At 48.6% G+C, this 15420-nt stretch overlaps 1 protein-coding gene across 1 annotated transcript in view; it reads left to right on the forward strand.

The window, feature by feature from the left end:
* Nucleotides 1-15420, forward strand: part of MSH3 (mutS homolog 3) — a 2089876-nt gene that overhangs the window by 1942947 nt on the left and 131509 nt on the right. Inside the window, exon 21 of the mRNA XM_086960834.1 lies at nucleotides 23-209. Coding sequence (XP_086816960.1) covers nucleotides 23-209 — 187 coding nt within the window. The remainder of the gene's footprint in view (nucleotides 1-22; nucleotides 210-15420) is intronic.

Raw genomic sequence — 15420 nt, forward strand, 5'->3', positions numbered from 1 at the left:
TGCATTTCGATTTCTCTTTCAGAATGGGAGCAGCGGATAACATATACAAAGGTCGCAGTACATTTATGGAGGAATTATCAGAGACAGCAGAAATAATTAAAAAAGCAACATCCCGTTCGCTGGTTATCTTGGATGAGCTGGGACGAGGAACTAGCACGCATGACGGGATTGCTATCGCTTATGCTACTCTGGAGCACTTTATCAAACATGTGAGTCTCGTCAAAAGAATGAATTTTTAAAAATATTTTGTTGTTTCAAAATTACCTTCAAATATATCCTGTATATGTAAAACTGACAGACACGACGGTGTCAAAACTACAATATTATTTTTTCTCAAGAATCTTGGGTTATGAAGCTATTAGCCTGGATGGGTTTGTCGCTGAAATGGTCCTGGTGATCCCTTCCCCCTGTGGTTGAGCAAGCAGAGGATTATAACCCTGGAGTGCAAAACCAATGTGATATGTACCGATAACTCCTCAGCCCAAGATTTGTTATTATCTACGTGGCCTAATGGCATGAACATTGTTTGTATTCATTTTTATAATGGGTGTTTTGCGTCTGACTCTAGCCTTAATAATAATGATAGGTTCCTAGATTTTATTTTAGAAATTGATATTAAATTTTTTTATTTGCACACGGTGTTTCAAATTGTTGCTGGTGGTGATTTTTGTACTAAATTGGTGCCTATGCAGCAGGATAATGTTTCTACCATGTTTGATAAGGTCAGTCCAGGAGATGCACCCCAATGCATGGACCGAAGGGCCAAAGATCACTTATAATTAATTAATTCACTTGACCTCATCAATGCTTGTGAAGTGTTGGATTCTCTCTTTTCCAAAAATGCCACATTTTTTAGGTGGAATTCTGGCTCAATTACTGATATTTTCATATCCAGAGTCCTGATGGAATGGACGGAGGAAATTTCATTTTGTGATCGCAACTCACTATGGTTGGGATTAATTCTTCACCAGGGTGAGAGAGGCGTTAAAGGTGGGTCTTTGTAATCCTTAGCTGTCAACTCTCAAGGGCTTTGTCTGGCTTGGAGGGATGCAGACGTAAAGGCCCTCATGTCAAACTTGTGTGTTAACCATCTGAACAGGTTGCATAATTGTTTCTCTTCCTTTGTTGATCCAGGTTGTGGCCAATCAATTTGTGCAGTTTGGGTCTACAGTTTTTAAGCTACTTATGAAGCCAATTAGACCTGTCAACCCTTAGGCAAAGTGGTTTGACCCATCCTCTAGCAAGGCCTTGGTAGACCTACATAAAGCCCTGAAGGAATCATCAAGGGTTTGTTGTACGGTCCAACAGTGTAGAGCTGAGTACAATACCGCTCAGCGTGACAGTATTAAAGAGATCCAAATGATTTCCTGGGGAAAGACCCCAGGGCAGAAGGTGGTTAATGATAGTGGCACCAAGGGTGTTAACAAGAACTCTACTATCACCATTATTAGCCCTGGGTCAACCACTTTAGCGCATTATATGACCCTAGCATGCTCCCAGCGTGTACTGCGATAGAGGTGGTCCTTCCTTTACTTCTGGAATTTACCTTAGAAGAGACCTGGGAAGCTATCATGAAGATCCCATCTAACAAGGCCCCAGGAACAGATGGTGTCCCTGTGGATTTTTACAAATCTTTACCAGAGCTTTGGGCTCCTCTGCTTTGCAATTATTCTAATGTGTGCACTAAAACCAACTTCCCTGAATTATGGCACACCTCCATCATCGTCCCTACTTTTAAGAAGGGTAAACCTCAATTTCCATGCAGGTATCGGTCAATTTCCCTGCTGGACTCCGCTGTGAACATTGCTGTGCGAGTTGTGCTAGAGCGCCTTTTGTTATGGGTCAGGGAGTCGAACGTACTGTCGGAGGTGCACTATGGCTTCAGTGAGAGGTTGAGTATGGTGGAGCAATGCCTGAACTTGCATTTGCTTATAAGCAAGTATACTAAGGTGACCAACTGTCTCGGACCGCCTGTTATTTGGGCCTCGTGTCCGTGAGGAATTTTTTCACAGATGTCCGTAAATTTGCACATTGGAGTGAGCTGTTCCCCTACAACCTGCCTCAGAGTTCTGTAACCCTCACTGCAGGGGCCCGCTCGTGCTCCTCCTGCGATGAGAAGGGCCTGCAGCAGCCCCTACCCAACCTGGCACAGATTGCTATCGGCCCATTATCATTCTGTTTGCCGGCCTAATTATCACATACAGAATTATAATTGGCCTCTTTGCGCAGTTTATCAATTCCTCCGCCAGAGCCTTGGGCATGGCATTCTGGTTTTGTTTAGCGGCTGCTGTCACCTCACCAGAAGCCACGCTCTGGGGAGGTGGAGGCTACATTTTGACACTTATTACAGGGCTAAAGGCGCAGCCTTCAGATCCCTTGTGTGCCAGCAATTTATAGGGTACAATCTTCACTTTAACTCTGGTGCGTTAGTTCGAATCTGTGTGTAACATACTGGGCCTTGTTTCATAAAAAATTTGCCCTGGGAGAAAATATGAGATATGGGAAGCATCTCAGATTCACACCAAATATCTTTTACTGTAGTCCTAGTATAAACATATGAGCAAATCTGAGCATATTATGAGATGCACATGTGCCTAATGAGATTTACAAGGTCCTTCACTCACAAAATTGAAAATTTGGTCGTGCAGGGTTACTCCTATATTTGGAACAAATTTGGGGCTGCTCAGGAGATAATTCCAAAAGTACTTTTAAAATGCTACGTCAGTCTCAGGAGGACTCGCCATGTGTAAACATTTATACGTTCAGGAATGCAGCTTCAGTATATTTTGATTAAAAATTTAAAATATAATGAAGCACTTGCTACCATTTCTTTTCTAAAGAGAAAACATATTTCCCTGGGTAGAAACCCGTCCCCATTAACCCTCACCAATTTTTGGGAAGTCCCGCCCTTTTCCTGACTTGAAAACAGATTTATTCAAACATTTCACAAAAGAAAATCTCCCACAGTTTTAGGAATATTAAATTACCTGATAAAGGTTTTTGATTACATTTATACTTGATAGTTTCCCAGACGTTTTAATCTCAGAATGCTGAAGTGTATAGTAAAGTGATGAATGGAGTGCTGAAATTAATCTCAGTCACTGATAATTACTCAGGCCGCATCCCAGTCCATCAATATTTTGCCCACCATGTCACCTTAGTTTGGAAGTAGTGCAGAGGGATAGTGTGCCTCCAGCAAAGCATGTGTAACATGCAGATCAAAGAATTATTTTCTATGTAGACAGCTCAGTGGGTTACTGTTTTTGTCGCGGGTACCTTTTTGTTAATTGCAGTTCATAAGATACAATCCTAAAATAGCACAGTGAGCTATGAACCAAAATCAAATAGCAGTATGCAAACTGCAAGGTACCGGTTTAAAGACTCTGGGGGTCATTAGGATGGCGGGCGGACTTTGCCCGCCCGCCATCCTGTCGGGGATTGGGACCGCCTGCCATAAGGGCGGGGGTCCCGTGGGTGGTATTAGGATGCGGCCGCCACAGTGGCGCCGCATCCTGCATTTATAACATTGTGGCGGGCGGTGCTCTCTGCACTGCCCGCCACAATGTTATAAATGAATGTATGCATTTGCATACACAATGCGGCAGGCACCGCGCTGTGCCTACCGCATTGTATATGCAAATGCAGGGGGGTACCACAGGTACCCCCCGTGTGCACCCCCCACCCCTCCTTCACATTGGGGGCCCGCAGAGGGCCCGAAAGTGAAGACCGCATGCCTTTCCGTGGTGGCATTGCCGCCATGGAAAGGCATTGTACAAAGCCCATCATAATATGGCTGGCGGTGTCTGATAGACACCGCCACCATATTATTCCTTTTCCGCCCCAGCCGCAAGGCGACCGGGGCAGAAAAGCGGCGAACGGTCTTTCCGTCCGCCGAGGTCCCCCCGCCATACTTATATGGCGGGGGGAAAACAAGTGAGGACGTCGGGCGGATTGCCCCCGCCAGGCTGGCGGAGACTACCGCCAGCCTGGCTGGGGAAATCCGCCCGACATCCTAATGGGCACCTTAGTGTTTTTCTCTAATCTTTCAATATTCTAAGGTTGCTCAATAGGGTTCCAATGAATAATAATGTGGCAGGGTTGAGTAAATTATGCAGCAGGTAAAGGCAAATTATGTGGCATAATGCAGCAAATTTTGTAATAGTATTACATAATTACTTTTGCATTTTTAAACTTGCTAACACTTTCTGGGCATAAATTGCACCACGTTAGTACCAGTTTAACACCCAAATATATCAATAAGCAACAGAAAGGTGACCAGTCACTCTTTGCAAAGGGCCTTCCACTGCATGGAAACGTGTTGCTCTGTTTTTAGTAACTTTTGAATCATTTCAGCTAAAATCTGCAGAATATGCGACAGACAAAGGATTATGTAGCAAATGCAGCAAATCTATAATTATGCAAAAAATGCTGCGGTTGGACAGTTGCATAATTCCAGTGGCCCTGGTCTCAAGTAATAATTCCTATGCATTGGCCTTCACACTTATACAACCATTGTGTTTGTATAATATGGGTGTGATATAACACATCCCAACATCCTACTCCACCCTATATAATTGTAATGAGTAGCAGTGTAAAATAAATTAACTACACGTCAGAGCGGGTCTGTGGGGGGGGCGGGGGTAGGGGTAGGGTGAAAAACAACAAAAATATTCTCCCACCATCTGGCACCAGCACTAAAGCCAGCCCTGTCAGGGGCATAGCTAGCATTCCTGTAGTCTGTGCAGTGACAAAGAACCTGAGGTGAAAGTACTACCACAGCTGATTGCGCGACAGGTGGTAGGAAGGTATAGTCCATGAACATAGAAATTGAATTTTATTATAATTAGTGTTTCTATAAAATGTTTCCAGTTAATGGAAAATGAAGAGCACACGTAGAAATGCCTACATAACATGATGGATGTGCTCTAATACCAGAATCTTCTAAGCCCACACTGTGACCTGCCAGACAACTCCTCCGGGCTGGAACCTTGGTTGTATTTCTCCCCCATTGTTTGAAAAATTGCATTTTCTTAACAAACAGTGATTTTCTGTCTGTCTGTGTTTATGCGTATTTATTTTCTGTAGTTGGACCCCTAACTGTAAGGCAGAGGGGCACCTAAAATGGTCCAAGACAAAATATAAGTCTGGGCAACATCGTATACAGTTTCGAGTCTGTAGCACACTTCTGTGCATCAATGAAAATCTGCAGTGTACAGCTCACAGAAATGAAACAGACCAATCAGTGTTCTATTTTCCATATACAGGTAAACTGAGGAGGGCTGATATATATTTGGCTAGCCAGGGAATTATATAGTAATGTCAACTCCTATTTAACCATTCTGTCCCACAATAATACCATAATATCAGTCCGCAGCCATTTATACCTCATGCAGGCTGGTTAATAACTCACTTTTCCTGCATAATGATCTTACTCTCACACAGGACCTGTCCACTATCAATCTTATCCATCACTCAATACTGTGCGAGACCCTAAATACAGGATTTGTAAAGTGTGGCAAATCACCAGTGAGGGTCTCATGGCGCCCAATTGTAGGCACAGGAAAAATACATGATTTACCCAGAATCACAGGATGTTAATGACAACACTCGAACCTGGGTTCCACCGGCTCCAAAGTCAGCAGCTCAGGCTGTTAAGCCACAATCAGTCATCACCAGCTGAACAGACATGGAATACCTGGAGCGATCTGACACATAGAGTTTGTGTAGGAAGCTGGCTCTCTATATACTATACCAAAAAGAGGTATAACCTGCAGAGAGTCCAATGGATCCCGAGAGGCTAAAGTAGATAATATTAATGCTCTCTTTTGTGGTAATGTGGTCGAGCAGGTAGGTTTATCAGAAAACAGTGTTAAGCATTTGTTTTACACTCAGTGGCAATAAATTAGATACTCAATGAATAAATCCAAGACCAATTTATAAAAATTATACTTGGTTATATTTATTTTGCAGAACCACAGAACTTTGGCATAGGTAAATAGGTTTTTCAATAGAAATACTTTCCAGTTTAAAAAATGGATACAGTGCTTCAGGCGACCATACGTCTGGGCTGGGCCGGGGTGATGACTCAGGCCACACCCCTGTGGTCTTCTCAAAAACTGGGGTTACTGTGTCATCAATTAGGATTCGATAAGTGGGACATAATTGGACTGTACACAGTATGCCATCTGGTCAGGAAGGGCAAAATCTATACATTCAGCGAACTACAAAAGACATATGAATTGGCGCAAGGGGAGATTTTTCATTGCCTGCAGATCCGCCATGCACTCAGGGCGGCACTCCCAGACTTAAGTAATTTGCCAGAGTCCTCCCCCTTGGAAGATCGGTTGCTCTCTGAGCCGATTCCAGACAAAGCCATATCACTAACATATCACAAATTGTGCAATAGCTTGCCAGATCCCTTTCGTTCTCTCAGAGATAACTGGCAAGCCGACATCGGAAGCATTGAAGATGAGGACTGGCAAATTGCACTGATGTCCCCAAGGGAAGCAGCCATAAATCATCGTTTTCGACTGATGCAATTAAAAATACTACATCGAACATACTTTACCGGGGTCACCTTAGGCAAAATAGGAACATGACAGGACGTGCTCTGTTTGTGCAGATGTCACCAAGAGGCATCCTTCTATCACATAATATGGGACTGTCCCCAAATACGGTCCCTGTGGGACAGGGCAATGACGCAAATACAGGATGCACCAGGGAAACAAATAACCCTAACAGCACCAATGGGGCTTCTTAACATTTGGGAGTCCACCGATCTTACAGAAGTGGAGCAGCAATTAGCCACCCTAATGTGCACTTTAGTTGAAAGACCAATTGCAATGAAATGGGGATAGCGGAAAGACCATCACTAAAGATTTGAGCTGTGGAAATGGACAAATGTATGATTGCAGAAAAAGAAGTATATAAATCTAGGGGCTGTCTTAAGAAATGGGATAAAAAATGAAGCGGGTGGAATACACATAGAGGGGAATTATATGTTTCTCCCCAACTGTGGAGATGGAAATGTCGCGAAAGGATGGGCACTCACTGATAACAACTGAGTGAGTCATTGTGCACTGTTATGTTATAAGTAATTGTTACTATTCAATTGAAATGCATACATACATTATATGTGACTATTTGATATCTAAAATCAATAAAAAAAATATTTTTTTTAAATGGATACAGTGCAATTTTCAGAAAGTTAAGTTCAGTATTGGGAAGGTTCAGTTCAGCACCACCAGCGGCACAGGGGCTGCTGGGTGCAAAGTGCAAGTTTGAGTCTGTTCACCCAATACAGATCAGTAGGGTTAGGGGGCAATCGGACAGAGACTTCTTACAGGTAAGAAGCAGCAGCTTGGAGGGGGGCAGTCTCCAGGGTTTGAAGCAAGCACTGGATGGGGGCAAAGCAGCACCAACACTACACCACCAGTGGCAGAGGGCTGGCTGAGTGCAGGATGCCAACACAGCTTCAGGTGCCCAAAGTAAATCAAAAGAGACAGCCAAAATCGGAAACAGGCTGCAGGCTCAGGCCAGGAGGGCGGTCGAATGGAGCCAATAGGTGCAAAGGTATGTTGCGATGCTCGGGGACGTAGATACAACTTTGATCTTCTTCACCAAGACGGATGAGCGCATGGGTGTCTTTTAGCATCGAAACGGCTTCCAGAGCAGGTCACGGTTGGGGTGGGGTCTCCATGCAGCGGCTGCAGGCGACGTCGGGTGGTCCTAGAGAGGTCAGCTCACAGTGAACTCTGGCTCTGCAGCACAGGGGGACCTTGTTGGTACCGGTGGGCCACTTGGACTAGGGCCAGATGCGTCAGGTGTTGAGGTGGAACCGGGGGCAGGCTTTGCTGTTCTTCAGGTCACATAGTCTTTTATTTGACGATTGTTTCTTTGTGAACAGGTCAGCTGTTCTAGGGAGATCTTGGTCTTTATCGAGGCAGGCGGTCCTCCCAAGGTTCTGGAGATTGCTGGGTACTGGACCGTAAAGGGCTACAGACAGGCCGGTAGGGTTGGAGTTAGGTCAGTTGGTGTCTGCAGTCTTCTCTGCTGGTGCCACTCTGTTGTGTCTGGCTCTTCTTAGATCATTGTGAACTGAAGTTTAAGGGCTTGGGGATGCCACCTAATTACTAGTTTTAGGGGTGTTACAAGGAAGTGACGGGTATTGGGCAGTGGGCCCCTTACCAGGAGTGTGTACACCCTCTATTATGCCCACATCCTGTGGGCTGAAGACATAGTCCTAGCCCTGATTGGTTAAGGCCCACTATCTTCAAGATGGCTGGGACTGAAAATTGTTCTTTACCTCGCCTCCAGCACTGGATGGGTAAGTTGACACAGGGTCGGGGCGGGAACACCTCCTGTCCTTTCTAAGGTTCACCACCTGTCCTCCTGCCAAAAAGGAAGGCCTGCTCCTTCTAACAGGAGAGGTTCGGGTTGCATTACAAAGGCAGCAAGCCCTTTGAAACTCCCTGCCACAGATGGCTCTTCCTGACCAGAGGGAGGTGTGAACACCTCCACCCAGGAAAGGCATTGTTCTCAACCTCAAAGTGAGCAGGCACTCTTCCTATGAGGTCAGAACACTTTCTGGTGGAAGCAGGCTGGCTTGGGCCAGTCGGTGACAACACTAAAGGTAGTCGTGGTTAAGGGGACCCCTCAAAGAGATCCTGAATCTTTGTCCTAAAGTTTGACCTTCGTGCTGAATGTTTGTCCTGAATTTTGACCCTTTGTTCTGAATTTTTACAATCATTGTCCTGAATTTGCACCCATGCTAGTCGGTGACTCTAATACTTAATCGCTAAGTAAGGCTCCATCTGCCTGGCCTTCATGGACATGTCTTGCGCCTTAGACAGCGTGGTAAGATCTAAAATCTGCTGAACCCTGACTAACCTGGGAGTGACCGCTGGGAAAATTGATTTCCTTCAGGCCCTTCACTATCACCTCTTAGCATCTGCAAGATTTGATCTTTCGGGCGAACGCACTGATAGCTTTAAACTGGGGAAACGGGTGTGCCAGGGCTGCATCTTGGCCCCAGTTTTATTCCTTTCGTATATAAGTGGCCTGGGCTCAGCCCTCTCTGCAAGTACCACGGATGTCCCACGAATCGGCATGGAAAATGTCCTAGCATTACTCTACGCGGATGATACCGTGTTGCTTGGAAGAACCTGTAACGGCCTAAATATCCTATTTCAGGAATTTGACAGCTTTATGGGGTCATAGGTTCATGTCACCAACCTCTCTAAAACCTTAACTATGGTTTGTAGCCCTAAGTACTGTAAGAGGAGTGCATATCTCCTGGCGTAGTTTTTGATTCCAGGTAAATTGGGGACCATGCAAGCATAAAGTTTGCCACAGATTTGCTAGTGTGGCTGTGTATATCTATAATTAACTTCACACATTGGAAAAAAATCCTGCTGTTGGAGGTGTGTAAAAGTAAACGCCTCCCCATCCTTACATATTGGGCTAGCCTTTGGGGCTGCTCGAACACCATTTCTCTCCAGGCTGAACAGAACTGGCTGTTAAGTTGTCTCCTGGGAGTTCCCCGTCTTGCTAAACCTTTATAGCACATACAGAGCTCAGGGCTTAGTATGTGAAAAACAGTTTTAAACTGACCCCTCACGGCCTGTGGTGTGCAGTCTGGGTGACCTGCATCTTGGATTTAACAAGGACGTTACTCTGGATTTTCTTTCATGCAATAGAAAATTCCCTGTTTCAGTACATCAAGAGGGAAATGAATTACTTGGATAACGCAAAAAATGTCTCTAACCCCCTCTGCCATGTCTAAACCTGACCTAGTTTAAGTGAAAACATCTTTTAAAGGGGGGCGTGGCCAAGATGGCGGCGAGATGAGACGCTGGGCTCCGCTGCTCTTGCTTGCCGCCGGCCCAATAATACCATCTCGTCACCGTCCCCTGAGAGCACAGGAGCAGTTGGGACGGCTACCGAGTCGCAAGATCGGTGGAGGTGGAGCTGAGGAGGGAGATGGAGCGGGCTTTGGCAAGCGAAGCCGGAGAGGCGGGGCATGGAGGACTGGGCCTTGCGAGATGCCTCAGGAGATGCAGGACGGCCACCAGCTGGTGAGAGGAGAGGGTTTAGCCTAGTGGTGGCCTGCGAGGGCTGAGCGGCCGGACCCCACAGAAGCCAAGCAGCCAGGAGGATCGGGAGCCATGACCCACGCTGACATGCGTGCGGTCTGAGGATTGGCTGGCGAGAGCGAACTGACATCAGCAGCTCGGAGCGAGAGTTCCGGGAGAGCCTTGATGTCCAGACGTTCGCAACACACAGTCGCGCTCGGCCCAAGGCCTCCAAGTCTGTAGTAGCAGAGGCCCTGCCAGAGGGAGCTGCAGGTAGGAGTGAGCCTCGGCTCAACATAGATGCAACCGGGTAAGAGACGCCCTCTGGTACAGCATTGTAGGCGTACCTGACAGGGCCCGTGAGGAATTGGTGCTGCCCCTCATGCTTAACAGACTTTGCCCACCCCCCCCTCCCCTCCCCATGCCCCCTAAGCTGAGGAGGTCACCTAGCAGACCGTCAGTGATCCTGAATCTGTGCCCCACAAGAGGATGCCAGGCGAGCTACAGGCACGAGGGGTGCATCAAGAGATTGGGAGTCTTCTGGAGCAGGAGTAGAGACGCAGCCAGAAATAAAGGACCCTGGCTCCCAAATATCGGGCAGAGATAGCCTTTATAACACTGGAAAGACAGGTGCGGCCAGGGAGGTGCGTCTCATGCAGTGCTCGTGATCCCAGTGTGTGGTCAAGGATATGCCAAGACTAGGCCCCTTGACTGATAGGCGGCTGATCCAGCTGGGACTGACAATAAATTGGGTGTGCGCTTTAATATCCCACAGATGGGAAAAACTACCAGCAACGAATTGGGACAATGTCCTTCGCCCGGGTGAAGAAAGACAAAACATTTAAGGATATGCTCACGCCCCCCTCGGGAGGTAACAGACTAGAGATCCCTGATCCCGGAGAGTCATCCCGAGCACGGTCAGAGGGCGCTAAGGAGGAACCAGTGATGCGTGATCTTCAGAATGCTCTGCGGAGACATACAGACGGTCAAGCAAGACCTGACCCTGGAAATCAAGGAAACCAGAAGTGACGTGCATGCACTCAGAGAGTCGGTGGCCTCATTGGAAGACAAAGGAGACAGTAGAGACACCGAAATGGCGGCCTTACCACAAGAGGTCATCTGCCTCAAAGACAAGCACATAGACTTGCAAGCGCACTTAGAGGATCTCTAGAACCGGTCCCGTAAACATAACGTCCCGATCTGAGGCGTGAAGTCAACGCAGAAGGAAGCGACATCTTTAGCTTTGCAAGAGACCTGTTTAATCATATCCTTGGCAACCCCCCAGGCACTGAGCTCAGGCTGGACAGAGCGCATAGAGTGAGCCCAACGTGTTCTGAGCCACCCGGCAGGCATATTAGTCTGCATGCAGGACTATCAAACTAAAGAAGAAATTCTTTGCAAGGTCATGGCCATGCACCCTATCACTTTCAGAGAGCAAACCCCTACGCTGTACCAGGCCCCGGCCCTGCTGGCGCTACAAAAGCGAAGGGAAGTCCGACCGATCACTGCACATCTCTGCCAGCGGGCTGTCCTGTACTCCTGGGGGCATCCGTTCCGGCTCATTTTCCTCTGGGACGACAAACTTCATCAATTGAGATTGCTCTCTGAGGCAAGTCGACTGCTGGGAGTTGAATTACAGGAGGAGATTGAAGATAGAGAACCCCCCGCCCCCCAGTCTGAGGGAGCAACAACCACGATGGCAGCATCAAGGCCGTAGATGATGTCCTAAAAAACCAGACCAAGTGGAAATCACGAAAAGGCAACAAGAAGCACGGGAGTCCATCCCAGCCGCCTAGCAAAGTCACAGGTTCCATGAACACACAACTTGGGCATACACCCCACCCACTAGTTGGCGGCGGGCGAGGCAGGGACCAAGCACTTGGCCACATTTTAGACCCCAAAATAGTTTCCAAGCAGCCAAGCATGGCTTACAGACTACTATTGAACGTAGAATTGTTTAAATGTACACATGTTTCGTTAGCTTATGGGGTTATTTTTTGAGGTTCCTCATTCACCGTATCACTACACTGTGGAGTTGTACACCGGGGCTCACGAGTCCTTCCAGAGAGACGGGAGAGAACGGCTGAGACAGCCTTCAACCAGGGCTATCATTTCAGGCCTTACATTTACCTTTACTGATGCACCTCACAGACCTTAAGATTCTCACACTTAATGTGAGGGGCCTTAATGATCAGATAAAGCGAATGGCCATACTGTCTGTGAGGGGCCATAATGATCTGATAAAGCGCAGGGCAATACTATTATGCCTAGAAAGTACAAAGGCAGACATACGTCTTCTGCAGGAAACCCACCTCCTTTTTCGTGATTGTCATCGGCTTAAATCCTGTATGTTCCCCACGCAGTTATTCTCATCTGGCCCTAATAAAACCGCAGGGGTGGCTATTCTGGTGTCCTGGACTTTCCAAGGCAGGGTAGGACAGAAAGAGGCAGAAATTAAAGGGAGGCTGTTGACCCATCAGTTTACAATTGGAGGCAGACATTGACAATAGTGTCGATTTATGCACCAAACGAGGGAGCAGAGAACTTTTTCCATGCAGCACTGACAGATGATTCAGCGATTCGGACAGACATGAGCCCTCTCGCCGGACGGTTCAAACAGAATAGGGGAGCTGGGCTTGATAGACCTCTGGAGATCCCTACATCCCCAACTCAGAGAATATTCTTTCTTTTCCAGTGCCCATAAACATACGCCAGGCTTCATTACATGATAGGTTCTAGAGCTATTTGCAAACTTACCAGAGGTGGAAATGCTTGTGGCATCTCTCTCTGACATCTTTCCGGTCATGGTCACACTGTCGCTTCCCCCTATGCAACGCCCTGCTAGGCAGTGTCGCCTAAGGGACACACTTTTACCATGCCCAGAAGTAGTCACACAAATCCAGCGAGCCAATGAAGATTACCTCCTTCATAATGATACCCCAGACACATGCACAGCAACATTATGGGAGGCACTTAAAGCGATGAATCGGGACAAGCTTATCACTGTATCAGTGTGAGAAGTTGGCTTGATATATGCTGACCACTAATTATAGTGGGCACCTTGTACCAGTCCTAACAACCCTTATTGATGATTAGGTTAAAGACAACCTTTATTGAAAGCTATCCTAGTGGTAGCTATGGAGAGCAGCCTTCAGGCTAAGTCTCGAAGGAATGTAAAGCAGCTTGTTTTACCAGATCAGAACCTCCTGAATGACCAAATGAAAGGAGAACCACACAAGGAATATATAAAATATATGTATTTATTACTAAATACTCTCTACTAACCTCTTCATGAGATTAGAGAACAAAGCACACAATATTAAATTACTAGGACAGTAAATAGCACAATACACAGCGGGTTCCATGTGGTAAACCGAACCATATACGTAAAAAGTGGTATAACGGGGCGTGGCCAAGATGGCGACGGAGTGAGACGCGTTTTGCGGTCCCTCCGGCGCCGAACTCCACAAAGCTTCGATTAGCACCCCGGAGCCGTGAATTTGCCTGGGAGCTTCCTCCCCGGGACCGTTCTCGCATCCACGGAGAGAAATTTGGCTGCTTGGCCCGGCTCCGGGAGACGTCTGGAGGGAGTGGGCCCGCCACGGCGGCAGCAGCGAAGAGAGGCCTGGACGTCCCCGCCCTGGCATAGAGGGCGTACGCCGGAGCGGAAGAGTAGGCTGGCGGCTGGAGGGGAGCAGCGAAAGACCGGGCTCCGCTTAGAGCCGCGGTGCCCGGAGAGAGTCAGCGGCGCTGCCGCGGGGTGGACCCCCTCCTCGCTTGCGGAGCGGAGCCCTGTGTGACCTTGGGTTTCCGCCGGAGGGGGGGACTGGAGCGACGGAGCGGAGGAGTCGGGACGCTTGAAGAGGTGAGCAGCCTGGAGGTGTCTGTGGCCTGACTAGCCCTCGGACTGGAGCGTGAAGACAGCCACTGTTGCGGGCGGGCAAAGCAGGAGAATCGGACCTGCGGCGGTCCGCCGCACTCGATCGGAGCCTTCTCCCTCTGATCTGCGGTGCCACACGAGGCGGGGGGAAGGAGGAGGCAGCTTACTTCGCCCGGCGGAGCGGGCAGGTCTGCGGTGACCGGTGCGGACATTGGCTCCATCGGAGGGCACATTGAACAGGGCACCCCGTGGCGCGCTGGAGCTGTGGCCTTGGAGGTGTCGCCCCTCCCCCCAGCTTAACCGGCGTGGGCGCAACGGCAGGGTGCCGCCATTGCGGCCTGGTGGCCAGGCGCAGGTAGCGGCCTGCGGATCAGCACGAATTTGGCGCCAACGACTGGGACCGGCGGCGGAGGCTCTGGTCTTGACCGCGCTTTGGGGAGCCTGTTCATCAGCAACCATCTGACTTACGGTGATCACGACGGGGGTTGGCCGGTCGCGAAGAGCTACTTCCTGGGGGCCTCAGCTGAGCACGGAGGAGTCTGCTTGTGTGGAGTACAGTCGGTGGCCTGGTCCGGAGGTGCCTCCTGGTGGACCAGCGGTCGGCGTTGTCGGCCCAGTTACACGTTGGAGAGGACACACACGACCACTGGGGGAGACTTTCAGCAACCAGGAGGGTCGAGATGGCGGGCAACCCGCGGAGAGGGAAGAATGGCAAGGATGGCCTAACCAAAGGATCCCAGCATCCACCGTCCCCTGGGACGAGTGCTTCGTCTGCGTCTGCGCCAAGGCGTTCATGACTGAGCTTTTCGCCTCCATTAAGGAAGACATATCCGAACTGCGTAACCAGCTGGCGTCAGACCTTCGAGAGGTGAGGAGGGACGTGGATGGTATCGGTGAAAGGGTGGCCACCTTGGAGGATTACGACCTGAATGTGGCGAATGATGTGCACCAGTTGCAACAAGATGTGCTTCGCCTCACGGAGCAAAACCTGGACCTTCAATCGCATGCGGAGGATCTGGAGAATCGCTCTAGAAGGAACAACATCCGCATACGATCAGTGCCATGGGACGGGGAGTCTGGCGATCTGAGGGGCTATGTACTGGCGCTGTTTCTACAGATTTTGGACGATGTAGACATCAGTGAGATTAAGATGGACAGGGCACATAGGGTTGGGCTGCCCAGGCGTGGAGGGGGCCCTCCGCCGGACATCCTAGTCTGTGTCCACGATTTTCAGTTGAAGGAGTGCATTCTGCAGAAGGCACGGGAGACTCCATCTCTGCAGTTTCGGGGTCATCATCCTCAACTATATCAGGACCTGGCAGCATCCACTCTCCGGAAGCGGCGTGAGTTTCGACCTGTGACTGCATTCTTGAGGGAACGTAACATTGCTTACTCCTGGGGTCATCCGTTCCGCATCATTTTCCGATGGCAAAACAGGCTTGCGCAGATCAGGTCACTGCAGGTGGT

This window comes from Lissotriton vulgaris, chromosome 3_1 (assembly GCF_964263255.1).
Source record: "Lissotriton vulgaris chromosome 3_1, aLisVul1.2, whole genome shotgun sequence".
NCBI classification, from domain to species: Eukaryota; Metazoa; Chordata; class Amphibia; order Caudata; family Salamandridae; genus Lissotriton; species Lissotriton vulgaris.